Raw genomic sequence first — 17,729 nt, 5'->3', positions numbered from 1 at the left:
GGGATGCTGGGGGGGGGTGGGGGGGACGAGGAAGGGGGCTGGGAGAGTGCAGGGCTGCTCCGGAGGGGAAGCACCTGAGCCCAGCACCTTCCTCGGGGGGGCTGCAGCAGGTGGGGGCAGCCTGGGGTGCTGCAGAGGCACTGGCAGCCGATGCCTTTGCTTCAGGTGCTGCTTTGATCCTCACTGGTGCCGCTCCTGAGGGCCTAGCTGGTTTCTGAGTAACCACTTATGTTCTGCATTCACTGACGGTTTCTTCTCTTCTCTCTCTCCCTTTTCTCCCCACCTTTCCTCCCAGAAATTTCGAGTAGATATGCCAGGATCAGGCAGTGCTTTTATCCCTACGATCAACGCCATCACAACTAGCCAAGACCTGCAGTGGATGGTCCAGCCCACCGTCATCACCTCCATGTCAAGCCCTTACTCTCGCTCGCACCCCTACAGCCATCCGCTGCCCCCGCTGTCTTCAGTGGCCGGACACACAGCCCTTCAGCGACCTGGTGTGATCAAAACCATCGGGACCACAGTGGGCCGGAGACGACGAGACGAGCAGGTAACCACGGTGGGGAGAGTGGCTTGGGGTGCCTCAGAAACAGGCATACAGAGATTTTCCCCACCCCCCCACCCCTGCCCTCTCGTTGGATTTCCTGACCCCACGGAGGAGCGTTGAGGTCTGTCCCCTGTGCTGTACAGGTGCTGGGGTGACAGAGGGTGTAAGCCGGAGGGTGATTTTACTGCTGCTTCCTCATCGTACAGCAAGACTTACTCAATCTCTATCAAACGCTTCACACCACTGGGACACATTGCGGCTCGGTTTCAAAAGCAGGTGAAACTCTGAAGTTGAGCCCTGGGTTTCAGTTTGAGTGTCTCCACCACCCTAGGCAGAAGGAAACCTCTGAGCGACCAGAGGAGCTTTTACGTAGGTGACTTACAAAACTGACACCCAAATTATATCAGCTGGTGTTTTATATCTGCTCTCTGGCAGCTAGCGCTGCCTCAGTCTCACTTTTCGGTGATACCACTGGTAACGGCCAGCATCATGCAGGGAGGAACAGCTTCCCTAGCACCTTGACTCTAATAGCAAGAGCCTTCTGGATGTCTGGGGTCTAAATCCACCTCCCCACTACAAACATGCAATTGCTTGATTGCTTTACAGCAGTGAGGTGGGGATCCCATAAGCAGAGATTTTTCTGTTCCCAACCCAGTGGCGTTTTCCTAGTGGGGTGGCTTGTGCCACTGCTGCCCTGTGCTCAGCCTCCTGATGGGATTACCAAACCAGGACCCTGGATCCTGTGCTGGGGCAGGGTGGGGGGCTAGATGCAGGTGTCTCATTTTCTAGAAATTCTTTCAGCCCTGTGAATCTCTTCTCAGTAAGAAACAGCCTTCTCCAGGGCTGTCTGGTGAATAGCTATCCACAGTGCTAGGCTGATTTCTTTTTAAAAAAAAAAAAAAAATCTGAATAATCTAGATCTCCCCGAATCGTTCCCAAGCAGCAGTTGTGTGGGTCGCTGCAGAGCAGTGTAACGAGACGCATTGCGCATCCTCAGTACACCAGCACATGCTATTGCATGAGGTCTGTTTCTAATAAAACTCACCAACCTTACTTTTACTTCCACGTCATCTGTTTTGATTCACAGTCTGATTATTTTAGGTCTAAAGCAGACAGCGACTCCACATAAGAGGAAGGGAAGGGGTTAAAGTCACTTGTCCAGAGTGAGCTGCACCCTCTTTGCACAACTAAGACCTGTTTTTGGGAGGAAGGATGGGGCAGCCGTGGTGGTTTGGGTACAGGGACGTGCCAGCCCTTTCCACCAGCCAGAGCTACCTCCTGGTTCCCTGCATGCAGGGCTGGTGTCCAAAGCCAGGGAAGCTCTCATGAGAACTGGGGGAATAATTAGCAACAACTAATTTGTTTGACAAATGCTGCCTCTGTGTTCACAAATTGGCCGTGAAGAGATCACCATATTCTCTGCTTTATTTGTTGTTCAGAGTTATTTGCTGAAGGATGCCTGCCAAGCAATTCCTGGCCTGTGGCTTGTTTGCAAGCCGTTCATTGTGGGTCATTCAAAGCCAAGTCCTTTTGATTAGACACGTGCTAAGGCAGTACCCAGGCGCTTTACCGTGGCGCTCTGGCTCAGGTTTCCACTGTTGGTGCTTTGAACACTGCATCGGAGTGCCTTTTTGGAAAACATTGTGTAACGCTTTATGAAAAGAGCCTGTTTTGATGAACGTTTCTGCCAGCGAATGCACGTATTGGGCTTGGACAAGCTACAGATAACGTGTACAGCAGGGGCACGAAGAGTGCCAAATCCAACCGCTTTCAAACAAATCCAGCAACCGCTGACAGAATATTCCTTTTTAGACCCGGTATAATGTTAAGCACGTCCAGATTAGGGGCTTCAGCCCCATCTATGAGATTTTTGCAGAGCATAGCCTCCAAGACAGATAATTTAAAAATGACTGAAAGCCCTGGGAGGAGAAATTTCAGTCCCAACATATCTCAATGAGGTCTGTGCTTCTAAAGCATGAAAGGGCTCTTGAAAACTGTACGCAGAGGCCCCAAGTCAGAACGGAATCTGTGTGCATGCTTAAAGGTTTGTCGTACTGCAGATACTTGTGTGCAAATACATTTTTATCCCGCACACGTATGGGCTGGGAACTGCTCAGGCAGAGCTGTACTGGGGAGAGTGGTGCCCATGGGGGCTCCTTACTTGGGGGGGGGAATATGCCAAAGCCCCCCTGGCTGCTGCCCAGCAGGATGGAGGTACCCCCCACCCTGAGATGGAGCACTGTGATCTGCTGATGGAAAAGCTTTCAGGCCCAAAACCTGCCCCCTGAAGTCCTAGAAGTGCTTGTGTCACTCGGTGTGCATCCGTGGGCTCACACTGCGTGCAGGTGACATCACTGGCATGGACTGGATCCCAAAAAAAAGCAGAACTGAGCGAGGGGAATGCCTAGAGGAGTAAACTCCCCAAAACTGTGAAGATCGAAAAAAAAAGCAGAACTGAGCGAGGGGAATGCCTAGAGGCTGAAGTAAACTCCCCAAAACTGCGAAGATCGAAATTAAGGAAATAAAGCAAACCAAAACAAACCAGAATGAGGTTAGAGTAAAACTAACACTAAAAAGAAAAGATTGTAAAAGGGTGAATGTCTCGTTTGCGATTTTGGCAGCCCCTGAAGATATTAAAACTGAAAGCTTTCATGAAAAGGTTTTTCTTTCCATTCTCCGCTGGCACTACGTGAGATCTGACGCATGCTTTGGAGGGTACTCGTTTCACTTTTGTTTGCAGTCACTGGGCTGAAGCCCCCGCAGCACACACCAGCCTGGTGAGGCTGAAGTGCAGGGCACGAGGTCGGTCCGTAGTGGAGGAGGATGCACGGCCAAGCGTGTGCGGTGAATCCCCATGGCTGTCTGTTTGCACCGGCTCCTGCACGCCATGTGCCGCAGCTGTGAGTCGGGCCATGCCGGCCCTCTTCACGCACTGCTGTACCAGCTCCTTGGCAGTGGGGCAAGCCTATCTGCTGCTGCTGGGATTTGTAAAACCTCGTTTCAAACCCCAAAAGCTAGGCCTGACTTGACCAGATTTTGTGGGCTCCTGCTCACTTCCTCTGGTTTCGCAAGAGGGTTGCTCGATGGGTTTCTATGGAATTGCTCCTGATTTACATCAGTGAGGACGTCAGCTGGCCTCAGGAAGTCCTTGATATCGCTGGAGCCTTGTCTGCTGATGCAAGAAGCACAGTGTGTTATCTTGCTCGAAAATGTGAGGTCAGATTTTTGGGTGGTATAAATCATTGTTGCTTCACAGACTTCATGGGAGCTCTGCCGATTTCCCCGTCTCCCCTTCCATCCCATCCCCGACCTTCAAGCTAACTATTTTTGTGTGGGAAGGAGCAGATATTTTCTTTCAAGAAAGAGGCACTTACAACATTGTGCTCTGGTTTTGCTTAATGTACCACCCAAGTTGTGAAACAATCACAGCATCTTTTATCTGTTTGGCCTTGGTGCAGATTCACTGTCCTCTTACACAATCTTCCCCCTGCCCCGTCTTCTCCTCGCCCTTCTGCTAAGACCCGGTGCAGGCAGAGATACTGTGTGCTTTCATCTTCTGCTGACATCGGTGAAGAGGGGGAGCGCTCAGCATCCTGCTGGATCAGGCCTTTTTTCTTTGCGTTGTGGTTAAATCCTCACAAACTTCAAGGAATGCCTTGCTCAGATCTGATTGTGGGTTTTCTTGGCACTTGCCCACAGCTGTCGCCCGAGGAAGAAGAGAAGCGAAGGATCCGGAGAGAGAGGAACAAGCTGGCAGCTGCTAAGTGTCGTAACAGGCGTCGAGAGCTAACAGAGAAACTCCAGGCGGTATGTGCTCTGCATACATTTCTCCTTCCTTGTTGCCTGCCCTTTGGACCAGCTCGAAGGGCATTGCTCTCCCTCCGCTAGCACGTTTGAGGAAGATGCTACAAAACGCATGCTGCCTTCCCCTTCCAAGGCTGCGCAGTGGCGTTGCTCCTACATCAGTGGTGGTGAGGGCTCAGGCCTGGAGCTCAGGAGCCTAAATTCCCCTTGCTGACTGCCCAAAATCTCCTAGGAGCTCTCCTCCCTTCTAGCCTCCTAACTAGCACCAGTCCCTACTGCTGGTCTCCTTCTGTAAGTGGAAATAAAGATGCTGTGTGCCTCAAAGGCAGGCTTTAAGGACAAAAGCACTGAAGACGGTAGGATCATCCAAAAGCAGTAGAAAACGAGGCAGATGTTATGTGTACTTATCAAAGCTACATCCTTTAGGCTAACCTGTCTTTGGTGGGGGTAACTGATTTCCCGCACAAAGCAAACACCGCAGAGATGTGTGGTCTGGTGCCACAGGGGAAATAACTAGTGAAGCTGGAGAAGGTAGGGATGAGTGCAAGAACTGTGGGGTGGGTAAGGGACTGGCTGAAGAGGAGACAAGGATGGGTTGTGTTGAAAGAGGCTGGAGACAAGGCTCCAGCGCTTCTGCTTAAGAACCAGCCTGGGGCTGGTTGTATTCCATGATCTTATTAACAAGCGCAGCAGCAGCAGCAGTGAAAGCACACCAGTGAAATGTGCTGCTGACTCAAATTCGGGAGGTATTCTCAGCGTAGGGAAGGCAGGACATCCTATAGGAAGAATTTAAGGATTGTCATGACTAAAGTAATAGAATTGAAAGAAGTGCAAAGTGGGAGGTCATATCCTGAAGGACTAAGGGTGAGTGCTGTGAAATGGTGAGCTCCTCACATAGGAAGGTACTAATTGCTCACAGATTGACTATAAGCCATCAGTGTGATGTAACCATGGGAAAGGTAAATGTATTAATCCAAGGATGCATCAAGGGATGATCAAGCGGAGATGAAAGTGTTAGTCCTTTGTGCAAGAGTCAGGCAAGTGTCAGACCTCATCTGGAATATGCACTACAGAAGGAAAATGGAAACAGTTTAGAGATTGCTGTACACTACCTCTGTCTAAGAAGTGAAAAGAACATGACTTACCTGGCACAAAAAATGATGGGAGGAGATCTGAGTCCTGTCTGCTAAGATGTCTGTCAGGCAGACAGCAAGGGAGAAGAGTTAAGTCATAGGCCAAGACAGCGTGGTAGAAGCTGGCTATGAGAAAATTAAGGTGAGCTCATGAGAAGACTGTTTATAACCCTTAGATGGGTGAAGTTTGGGAATAGCCTACTGGTAGACACATGAAACACAAGATGCTCAGCTGGCAGCGACCTGGTGCCTGCTTGGCTCATGAAGAGTCTGGGTGTATCTGCCCATGCCAGATGGGAACTGGACTTGCTGGCCATGTTCCAGGTGAGGAGCAGTGCCATAGTCTCTGATACTTACTTATTCCCTTTTTGTCTGCAGGAAACTGAAGTGCTGGAGGAGGAGAAATCGGTGCTGCAAAAGGAGATCGCTGAGCTCCAGAAGGAGAAGGAGAAGCTGGAGTTTATGCTAGTGGCTCACAGCCCTGTGTGCAAAATCAGCCCCGAGGAACGTCGGAGCCCACCATCCAGCAGCCTCCAGAGTGTTCGGACTGGAGCAAGCGGAGCAGTGGTGGTGAAGCAGGAGCCTGTGGAGGAAGAGATCCCATCTTCCTCTTTGGTCCTTGACAAAGCCCAGAGGTCTGTCATTAAGCCCATCAGCATTGCTGGAGGTTTTTATGGGGAGGAGGCACTCAACACTCCCATCGTGGTGACCTCAACACCAGCCATCACTCCTGGCTCCTCCAACTTGGTGTTCACCTACCCCAGCGTGTTGGATCAGGAGTCTCCTCTCTCCCCATCCGAGTCATGCTCCAAAGCTCACCGGAGGAGCAGCAGCAGCGGTGACCAGTCCTCGGATTCCTTGAACTCTCCCACCTTGCTGGCGTTGTAATCCCCCTGCGGCCCCCCATTTTGCCAGTGTGTTACATCCCCCCCAGCACCATGGGGGGAGCCCCCCTCCATGGGATTAGAGACAGGCACAGGATCGTTCAAGCACAAGGGCAGCAAGAACAAAGATGGGGAAGTGCTGCAGCTCCAGGAAGGAGAGTGAGGACCAACGCCAGCTCCCTGGAGGCAGGAAACGGCAAGGGTGGGACTGATGCGCCAGGACTGTTTGGAGAGGGTGATGTCCCCTCTGCAGGGACTGCCTATGGAAACCTCTTCACGGCCGCAGTGGACTTGGGGAGCACTCCTGGCCAGGACTGAAGGCGAGCTGCAGACGGTTGCTAGTCGTACCTTTCCTTTGTGAATTGATCTGGTTGGTTGTGCTCTGTGCTTAGATCATTCTGGTTAGTTGATCTTACAACTTCTCTCTTTCCCTCTCTCTCTCTCTCTGTGCTTATCATTTCCAATGTTGTCAATCCCATGACATTTCATCCAGTTGCTCTGAACTCTAAAGGCTTGTTAGGATCTTTCCTCTTGGGACAGGCTGTGGGGAACACGTAGGGTTGCCCAGGCAGGAGGGGGGTGGCTGAGAGGTCCAGGGGCCGGGGGGACCAAGAGGAGCCTAAGGGCTCAGCAGCAAGGGCAGAGCTCTGTAACTCTGGCCTGGGGCACAGACACAGTGAACAGAGACAGCAGGAGACTCATGCGGAAGCCTTTCTTTTTTTAAAATGTAGATATATTTATCCCCTTGGGCTCCTCAAAAAACAAGTTAGCATCTCAGGGCCAAAGTAGCATCAGAAAAGCTGCTGGGCTGGCACTTACCGGTGTCTTTGGCAGAGTTTTACCCCAGTTTGGTGGATATCAAATCTGCTGCTTGTTGTTTACTTTTCCTGGGCTGCCCGCTGTCTAGGGAGTATTGCATCTTCCTTCCCATCAGGGCTCCTGACTCAGAGGCTGATCTCCTCCTGTTAGTAAATCCTCCCCTCCCCTTGGCCATATTTGCAGAACGTGCTACCGAAAAAGAGGTGGCACCATGTGCCTATAAATCTAGGATGGAGACTGGCAGCGGATAAGAGGGTGAAACTAGCTGGCTGTACCCTTGCTGACTTTTTAGTTGTTGGGAAACAAAGCAACGTGCATCCACCAGTTGATACTAGCAGGTGTTGTTTGCTCAGAGATTCCCAATTTCTGAAGTTGGGGGGAAGGCAGTGGTCCAACCTCAAGCACAGCACAGGCCACAAGGCACTCCCTGACCAGGCAGGAATGGCATGGTTGAAGTGATGGCATGGTTGAAGTGATAACCTGTTTGAACTAGAACAGAGCTTCTGATAACCTCTGGTTATGAATGACAAATTGGCAGCGGAGGAAAATCGATTACCATTATTTGCACCTTGGTCTTTGCCCTCTGGTTTTTTGCATGGTAATTGATCTGGTTTTGTTGGGGTTGATTGGCCTGAAGACAAAAAACAAATCAGGGCTCTTCCCCTAGCCTTGGGTCCTTGTCTTCTCCAACCTGTGGGCTTGGCTGCTACTACTAAGTGCTCACAGAGGGCACAAGCTCTCCAGCGCTGATGTTCACTACTGAAAACAGTAATGTGTGTAACCTATTCCTGCTTGGAGCCAAGCTCAATTCCTGTTGATGTCAAGGCACTGACAAACCATGACCATGTGCACACTAGGACTGCCCAGCTTGCCAGCTAAGCCGCTTAGGGGATAGCTCTTTGCTCCTGCCTGTTGAAGCTGTGATGGCAGCTATTTATTTTGGTGTGAGATTGTCTTGTTCTTTTATTTTTTTTTAATCAACTGAAACCATGGTATTTCTTGGTCAGGCTGGACCTGGAGAAATGCAATATGCAATTATAGGGCCAGTCTTGTGAGATGCTAAACTGCTGCAGTCCCCACCAACTCCACTGGAAATTAACAGGGTTCAGTCTTGTGCAACCGGACCTTTACTCAGCAGGGCTGGCTTCCCTCAAACCCTGGCCACTGCCCATTCCTTGAATCATTTCAAAGGGACACTACTTTGGCGCTAAAGGTAGGCTTTGCTTTTTAATTATTACTATTATATTTTTAAACCCAGGTATTTACCAAACCTGCCAGAAATAGAAATACGAGTGATCTTTTTGCTTCGTAAAGCTGATTTGTGATTCAGGCTTTTTCTTTATGGCTTAAACGCTTCCATCATTATACTGGTGCTAGAGGTATCAAAACACCAAAACTTCCTTTTTAATGAAGTAGACTTTAAACTTTCCATAGTTAGCACAGAGGATCCTGTTTTCATAGGGTTTTATGTAGATCATATCACTTCAGGTGAAACTACTGCCTCTCTAACTGTCTCCATTTTGCCAGATGCTTGTTTGGGCCAGTCTGGATTGAGAATCTAAAACTGTTCAATAAAATGTCTCTGCATGTCATTTCCACCCATTTTTGGGCAGAATGCAACATTGACAAGTGGTGAATCCTAAAGTGATGAAGCTCCTTTTGCAGCCAGCTGACCAGGATCGCTGTCTCGCAGGAGATCAGGAGCATTCCTACTAGGGGTTTCGGGAAGTCAGGTGCCTCAAACCCAATTAAGCCTAACTTCTAGTGGAACAACAAAAAACTACCTTTGCTTTTGCTCACTGAATCATTGCCAAAAGGAACTGCAGCTGGCCCTTGCCCACTGCCTGCTGCCTTGTCATTGACCTTCTCAGAGACAGGACAGGACGGTCCCCTTTCCTGTCCTGTGATACTGATGGGAGCTATGTGAAACTGCCCAGAAAAGAGGATTATTTTCCACTATCTGCAAAAAGCCCCAAATACCTTGTGCCTGCCTGTTTTGTCCCTCAAACCTCTCAGAGGATGTCTGTGTTGGGATCGCTGGTCTCCTGCCTTCTGTATTTTGTGGACCAGCCTTACTTTTGTTTAGTTTCTGGCAGACAGGTACAACTTGAGCTCTGCTGCTCTTTTGTTCTAGCCCTGCATTCTTTTCGGGTTTACTGGTGTGCTTTTTGGGAATTGACTGTCTTCCCCATCCCCAAAACGATATTTTCCATGAGTACCTTCCCTGACGATTCCTAAATGTAGTGTCTCCATGTTCTGCATGTAATGGGGATGCAGGAGCTGTTATAACTAGTGTATGACCAAGAGTTGTTGAAGTCAATAGATAAAGGCCCAGGGAATTTCAACTGGTATTGGGTCAAACCCCTAGTGACTGGCCCAATGAAGCCTCTAATAACAAATTACTCAATGCCAAACTGGGAGGAGCAGTAGCAGCTGCATTGAAGGAAACATTCAGCTTCCAGGTGATATTTGCCATTCCAGTTTTGCCCTCATTCCTCCTTCCCCCTTCCCAGTCGTGGCATTGCTTTCATCCATTCCTTTCTCATAGGTATGGAGACTGGGTAAGTCTCAAACTGCTTGTGGTGTGATGGGATTTGGGACCAACATGCTGGGGACAGTAGCGCTCTGTTGTGTTTTTATAATTATTATTTAAATGATCTATTTAGTTCATCTGAACCTTTAATTTTGCTGCTTACTGTATGTACTATCCACCTGGCCTTCATCCTAAATGAAAAGAAAAAACAATTAAAACAAACCTAAGACACCCCCCTCTTCCCTGGTATCTTATTATTTATTGGCAGGCAGCCGTCTTGTGCCTGCTCCAGCAGCTCTGCCTGCCATTAATTTAACATCTTCCCAACTCACGTTCCTGGTTTTTGGTTGTTGCTTCTCTTTTTGTTTTGTTTTGGTTTTTTGGGGTTGTTTTTGTTTTTTTTCATTCTAAACCAGACTTCTGAAATGTAAGAAATCTTATTATTATGACACTTACAAGTTCATTTTCATTAGGAAGGCCAAGTCAAACATTTTAAGAGGTGGGGGGAACAATCTACATTTTATTTCTTATTTATTTATCATGTTTACATCTTTTTTTTCCTGTTCAAGACTTGGATATAATAAAGAAAGCATTAAAAATACTCCAATCTTCTTCTTTTTTCAGGCTAATAATTTTTTTTTGATTCTTTAAATAAAAGATTCTGGGTTTTGTTGTTGTCTGTATAAAATGTAAAAAGAGATATGTTTCTAAAGATGCATTATCATTCCTCTGTGAACAGTAGGTGGAGTTGAGGACAAATCTCAGAATACAAGATAATAATAAAATCCCATCCTGTTTTACTTCATTGTTCCCCTCTTATCCTGTATGATTAAAGGGTTATTCCACTTTCTTGTTTGTGGTTACTTGATATTAAAACCATATTAAAATGTGTAGAAAATAGGTATCCAATTGTTTTTGCTCAGTGAGAGGATAAACTGTTGTATATATCTTGATATACTGTGTAGTTCGAAGTAACATCAATAAGGGATAGTGCATCTTTATTAGAGCGATAAGTTACTAGTGTCACTAAAGTCTACTTTAAGATCCTCAGATACAGAAAGGACCTGATTCTAATTCCACTCTCCTGGGGGCAAATTGAAAGCATCAGTAGCATTTCACCGCTGCAAAGCAGGTGTTGGAGGTGGAATCAAGCCTCAGTAATTAACAGGTGACCATGAGGATTATTGAAGGTTTGGGGGCACCATTATCTTTTTTTTTTCCTCAAAAGTTTTAGATCATGGTTTTCTTCATTTTGTCTGCGGTGAAATCGTTTCTGCCAAGGAGGTTCTTAAAGGTGACTGCTGAATCGGGACCCTTCTTTGCTCGTCGTGATCTTGATATCGTTCTTGCAGTCCTGGAGAATCTCAGCTCTGAGGCATTCTCTCTGGTGTTGTCTCTTTTCTGTTCTTGTTATTTTACTGTAATACAGGCCTACAGTATTTGCACTAAAACAAAAAGCTTGTTAGAGAAAGCTTGCTGCTATGAAAGAAAGAACATATTAAAATGGTTTTGCTTTTACAATTTTAACTGAGTAGCATTTTGTAGAATAAAATCAATTTAGACTGAAAAGAAAAAATGACTTCTCTTTTTTCCTCTGCACCTTCCTCCCCCCCTCCTTTCTTTGCCTCCCGTTCCTCGGTGGTGTGATGTTCCCCCCTTCTCCTTTGGTGCTCAGTTGTAATGATTGGCTGTATTGTTGACTATGCTGCTGAGAGTTATGACACTTGTAAATCTTGTTTTAATGACATTGTGGACACTCTTTTGTATAGCAAGAGCTAACTGGAGTTCTCTCTCTGTTAATTGAAGTAATTAAAAAGCTCCCTTTGCCATGAACAATTAAAAGCTCGCATGTTCCTTCAATATGAACAAATGGGTACGGCATTGCCAGGTGCCTGGTTGTAGCACATTTCAGGGCTGCTTTCATTAGAGCAGCTGCAATCCAGACAGCTGTTAGCTGCAACAATGGTAAATGGGGCAGAGGCTAGCGGAGTAGACCACCTGGGCTAAAAGGCAATAATGCATTAATCTTTTCATCTTGGCTTCAAAAACAAAGGGATAGAGCTAGAAAACGCATGCTGAGGTGACCTGACTTTTTTTTTTTTTTTTTTTTTAAAAAAAAAAATCCACCTCCTCAGCCAGAAGGGCTCAAAGCTTCTGCTCTGAAAACGTGGGGTGGAGAGCATGGTTGCTTCACTGGCAGTAAGGAGGAGGTTAAGATGGGATTCCCTTGCTCACCTGGGAAAAGCTGCAGTCTCTGGAGTGCAAGGAACCCAGATACAGGGTTCACTCTGCTCCCAGGTTAGGAGTGGAGGTTGTCATATTCAAGTTAAAAAAGACACAGTGGTGGGGAGATGTTAGGTGAGTCATGGCTAGCCAAGCTGGCGCCTGGCCAAGCTGCTCCTTACTCATGGGTTTCCTTAGGTGTAATGTCTGCTTTGGCTTCCTGCTGGTCCCTGTCCCTCTTTTTTTTTTTTTTTTTTTTTTTTTTTCCCCCTTCCCCTCTTTTTATTATTTTTATTTTTTTAACCCCTGTGTTCTCACAGTGCCATGGGGAAGGAGATGAGAGATATAGGAGTAAGTTATATGGCTGGTGTATGAAAATATTTGTGAAGTCATGGGGAATGCTGAAGGTATCAGTCACCAGAACAGGCAATACGTGCATATGCCTGTGTGAAGTGAGCTCAGTGGTCAGGAATCCTTATTGTAGGAAAGCTGACATGAAGTCGACAGGATGGTTGGGGCTGTAGAGCCAGAGCCAGCCTTAGGGTGCCTCATGCAGTCAAGGACGGCTCAGGGAGTGAGGGAGAAAGGCTTTTTCCAAATGCACTCGTCCTGGTGGGGCTAAAGGAAAAAGCAGTTATTCTGGGGGGCATGGCAATTATAAGCAAATATGCCAAAGGACCCAAGAGCATCATCTCGTAATATCTATCTCCACGGGGCCTCGGGCATGGGGGAGTCCCCATTTGATCTCCTACTGCACACAAGCTTTCTCTAAGGGGAGTGCCTCCAGGATTTCCTGCCTCATGAAGGGCTTTCCTATTACGCTGGTGCATAGAGGCATCCAGCCTCGATTTTTGTCAAACCGGCTCCTTTGGCAGTGTATTCCCCCCTCCACCCCCTCCCAAAAAAAGGCTAGCAGGAGGATACGTTCTTGCTTGCCTCCTGCCAACTTGAAGTGCTCCCTAAGCTCCTGTTTGCTGACAGCGCCCTTCGAAAGGGCTTAACGTTGCTTGTCTGCAAATGCTGGTTGCGAGGCTAGGCCTCCCACCTGATTTCCTCCCAGCACTGGCTGGTTGCAACTGCCTTTTATCATCATTAGTTCGCAGACGCTGGAATGTCCACACCAGTTACTATAATTTGGTTTTGCAGGATGAAATTACACAGCAGAGCAAACTGTTTTCCACCAGTCTTCTAGCTGTGGGAGGCCGAATTCTACCACATTGACATGGAAATTGTGTTTTTCCCGACATCCTCATCTTGTTTTAGATCTCCACTTCACTTAGGGAATTTCCCCTCCCTCTGAAACAGGTTCACCCTCCTTCCACCCTGCAATGCCCAGAGCTTGTCATGCAAGTGAGCGATCTGTGTGTTACCACGGGGTGGGTTTTTGTTCCCAAGCAGAGTCGTGCTGGAAGAGAGATCGCCCCTTCCTTTTGCAAAGAAAGGATGCGAGCAGCATCTGCACCAACAACTCTTCCATCAGGATCAGTATACGTCCCAATGATATCTTTATTGTGTACAAGAATTAAGAGAGGCTCCCAGTCCTCTTTTGCTTGTCCCCTCCCCATGATGCAAGACTCATCTCTGGACTTTCCTCATGGTCACATTTCTTAGTGAGGTACCAAGAACTGGCTCATCTCTCTAGGAAGCACATAGCAGGTCTAGGCAGCAGGTAGCCTGGTCATCTTACAAATTCAGTGGAGGGGAGACCCTACCTGGGGCAGAGCTTTTGTGGCAAGCACAAGCCCAGAGGAGTGGCCTGAATATATTGTGCCAGAGATGGCAAGTTGTCAGATGAAGGCTTTTGGTGATTTTTTTTTTTTTCTTTTTTAATTTGGTCTAGAATCTGCAGGAGCAGCTACAGGAACACTGTAGAAATTCTGCAGCCAATGGAAAGAATAAGCATGTGCTAAACTTGAAGAAAGCTTAATGGCAAGCAGAGCTGGAGTGGGAGTGTGGGGGAAAGGAGAGCATCCAGAACGCTGGTTTGAAGCAATGTTTCCACTGTCATGTGGGAAGGATGTGACAGAGGAAAACTGTGACATGGTTATTGCATCAGATACCCCGAAGTGGAACAAATGATGCATTTAAAAAAAACCAAAAACCAAACACCACCACCTTAAGGTCCTACTGCTGCCTGATCCCCCTGAAGTTTCATGTCCTCATAACAAGCTCTTGAATTCAGTTGTAAGAGTCCAGTGTTTTCTGCTCTCACGTGGCACGTGAGGCCCCCATTCAGCAGTGCTTGGCTACCGTCAGCACAAGGAGCAATACAGATGGATTATCAACCTGGGTGGAAGTTGCTGGCACACTCTCATAAGGTTGAGGTTTAAAAAGGTTTAAAAGAAGGTTTTTCATGCGTGTTCCAGTGTAGTGAGATCCAAGACACCTCAGGAAGATTTTCCTTGATGAAGACAGGGCAAGGCTGGGAGGAGAGGCCGAGAGAGCTGTGATTGTTTGGCTTTGAGAAAAGAAGGCTCAGGGACGATCTTACCAAAGTGTGTAAATACCTGATGGGGGTAGGGAGCAAAGGAGATATGGTCAGACTCTTCCCAGTAGTACCAGGTGACACGACGAGAGGCAATTGTCACAATAGAGGACCTGAAAATAACTTTTTGACTGTGAAGGTGGTCAAACACTGGCATAAGTTGCCCAGGGAGGTTTGTGGAGTCTCCATCCTTGGAGATATTAAAAACCTGGCTGGACATGGCTCTGAGCAATCTGCTTTAACTGACCCTGCTTGAGCAGAGGGGTGGACTAGACACTCTCCAGTGGTGCCTACCAACCTCAACCATTCTGCGTTTCTGCTTTTGATTCCACATAATCCAGGAGTACATCGCGAGCATATTTCTTTCCCCCTTGCAGTGCTATCTCATTTGAACTCCAGAATTCCTCTGTACTGAATATCAGCTTTTTTGATGCTGGCTATGTGAGGTCAAACAGATAACGACTAAGCTGGAAGGAGGATATCATGGCAGACAAGAATGTAAACTGTTCAGCCTGCCGCAGTGTGAGTCTCAGATTTCCCTTTTTATTTTGCATGCTCCATTCCACAGACTAGCGTGGGAGAAGAGAGGGAGACAGGCCTTACATGGCTGTAATCTAGAGCCTGCATCCCACAAATGACTGTACAACTCTGCAAGTTCACAGGCAGTGCCAGGAACCGTTGCCTACTTGCTTTTTGCAGGATATCCTACTGTTTTTCCTCTCTCAGGCAGAAGTTGTTTTTCAAGTTCCCTGGAAAGGTAAATATGGATCTACAGCCGGTGATCCTAGGTGAGCTCATGGGTCAGGCACAATCCATCAGCTGAGCACAGACACTCCCCCTGGCCCCCCACCCCCTTTCTGTAACCCTAATTGGGCTCCCAGACTCCAGCAAATTCATCAGTGGTTCCCAATGATGACACACACTCATGCTGGTGATTACTGATGTGAGTAGCCACAGCAGGAGATGATGCCGGTTTTGGGCAAAGGGAAGAAATAGGTCAGCTCTTTTCCTTTGGGTAGCTCGAGTTATTCAAGCACTGGATGCTCTAATTCGCCTAATTCCTATTTCAGTTGCTTACATCATATTACTACTCTGAAATGCACTTAACTTAGTTTTGAAACTGTTTATCTCATGTTAATGAGGGTAGAGCAGTAGATGCCAGCCTGTGGGCTTAAAAGAAAAGTTACATGTCAGAGGCCCATGAACGTCTCCAGTAATCGGGAGAAGTAAGGGGGAAAGGTGAGCTCATGATCCCTCCACACCTAAGATCGCCCTATGGTCTAGCCAGGCACAGCCCTGCTCCAACCCCTCAAAGCCAGGGCTTAGGGCAGGGCGTCAGCACCAGCAGTGAGCAGCACCAGAGCCTCACACAGCGGGAGTCGGCTGCTGTAGCCTTCGTTCTAGGCTGATGCTGACTTAGAGGGCTGCAACCCTCTGCTCCTCCCTGGCTGCTACAGGTCATGGGGGTGATGGGAGACGTTAGCTGCCTTTTGTAGCCTCCAATTGAACATTGTGTTTATGAGCCACAAGGACTGTGATTAAATCTCTACTCTGAGCAATGTTCTGAGGCCATACTGGTATCTAATTACCTTCTCCACTTCTGGCAGCTGAGGAAATGAAGATCTGCCAGTGACACTGTCTGTGGTGAAAGGGAGGGAACAGGAAAGGAGAGTGACACCTTCAAAACATTGGCTTCAGGTGCTTCTCTTGACCTTGTGCGTGCTCTTCTGCCGGCACCTGCAGCTGGGATGGGTGCTCATCCTGGAGTGATGCTCTTCCTCCCCCCTGCTCCTTTCGCCCTGGTGGAGGTGGGGATTTGCTGGAGCCACAGTCACCCCTGGCCAGGCCTTCCCTGGGCAGCTGCGAGGAGCAAGGTTGTGCTGTGGTGGCACAGAGCAGAAGGAGCTGTACAGTGAAGGTCTTGGCAACTCACAGCCACCCAAGAGGCACCTTGAATGTAGGAGGTTCTTGATTGCATGGACATGCCTGTCCTAGGGGGCTGGAAGGAAGGACCCTCCCAGGGAATCGTTCTTAAGAGTATGGCTGGCTGCCTTGGCCGGGTGTTTTGTTTTTCTTTTCTCATTTGGCTCCAACTCTTAATTTCCCTGTGCACCTGCTGCCATTGCTCTGTTCCCCAGGACCAGTGGCTGCTCCACAGGCACGTTTCTGGTGGCGGGGAGGGAGAAAGACTGTTTACACCACAGGGCTGTACAAAGGGTTGAATCCTGTGACCCGGTGCCATGGGGAAGAAAGCCATTACTAATCCCTACGGTACAGCTCCGCCTGCCCAGCAGGATCAATGGCGCCATCTTGGCCCCATTATGTTGACTCTGAATCAGCGAGGAACGCCAAGGAGCTGGGAGGAGAGGGCTCCTCCCTGTGTGGGGTACTGCTCCCTGCCTGGGACAGTCAGGTCCTCCTTTTCTCCTCCCTGATTTTGGAAGAGGTGGTGAAGCACTCAGCGGCACTTATGCCCGCAGGGTAGCCCGGACCCTAGAGGAGGACAGGCAGAGACCCTGCCAGGGTGTGTGCCAGGCTTGCCAGCCCCAGGAGTGCGGTGCAAGCACAGGTGCCGTGCACCCTCCCTGCTGAGGCCAACCAGTTCTGCTGGCAGGTTGAGGCAGGGGTGGATCTTGGAGCCATTTCCAGGGAGCAGGCTGGCGCTGGCGAAAGCAGGGAGGCTGCGGCTGCCTCCTTGCCCCCACGTTCACGCAAGGTTGGGGGTCCAGCATTTAGAAAAGCGTCCCATTGAGAACTCGCCCATCCCTCGCCGCGCTGCTCACAAAGACGAAGGGAGCCGGCTTTTCAGACTATACCATTTAAGGAGTTCCTCGACTTAGTGAACCTCAGCTGACCTCAGGGTATACTGAGTTTCCAGCTCAGCAGAGCAGCGTTTCAGTTGAAAGCATGCCACCCAAAACTTCCCTCCTTGCATCTGGGGGAAGGGGGAGCTGCGGGAGGGTGGGCAGCAAACGGCGACACACAGAAGCCAAGGTGATGTCGGTTAGTGACTCTCGGATGTAGCCAGGTCCCTTCCCAGGAAGGATGTTGCAGACCAACAGGACCAGCTTGAATGCAAAGCAGCTTCAGCAGCTTTTGGCAGGGGCTGGGGCAAGGGGGATGGGAGGGCGCCAGGCCCACAGCACTGCTGGGTGCTGCAAGTCGGGATGCAGAAGCATTGCCCCAGTGATACAGTGTTTACAAAGGTGAAAAACATTAATAACACACCACTATGCTCCTCCTGTTGTTTCAACAAGATCAAGGTGTGTACAGGAAAGCGTGTGTGTATATACATGTGCAC

General features: G+C 48.6%; 1 protein-coding gene across 1 annotated transcript; it reads left to right on the top strand.

Moving 5' to 3' along the window:
• The first annotated feature begins 289 nt into the window (after positions 1-289).
• On the top strand, positions 290-6,897 carry FOSL2 (FOS like 2, AP-1 transcription factor subunit). Its single transcript, XM_009283731.2, has 3 exons — positions 290-550; positions 4,247-4,354; positions 5,863-6,897. The coding sequence occupies exons 1-3, from the start codon at positions 311-313 to the stop codon at positions 6,370-6,372; spliced, it is 858 nt and encodes a 285-aa protein (XP_009282006.1). The 5' UTR covers positions 290-310; the 3' UTR covers positions 6,373-6,897.
• Positions 6,898-17,729: the final 10,832 nt, after the last annotated feature.

This window comes from Aptenodytes forsteri, unplaced genomic scaffold (genome assembly GCF_000699145.1).
Source record: "Aptenodytes forsteri isolate BGI_AS27 unplaced genomic scaffold, ASM69914v1 Scaffold309, whole genome shotgun sequence".
Classification (NCBI taxonomy): Eukaryota; Metazoa; Chordata; class Aves; order Sphenisciformes; family Spheniscidae; genus Aptenodytes; species Aptenodytes forsteri.
Note: the sequence above shows the minus strand (reverse complement) of the source record. Positions and strands in the feature narration are given on the sequence as shown.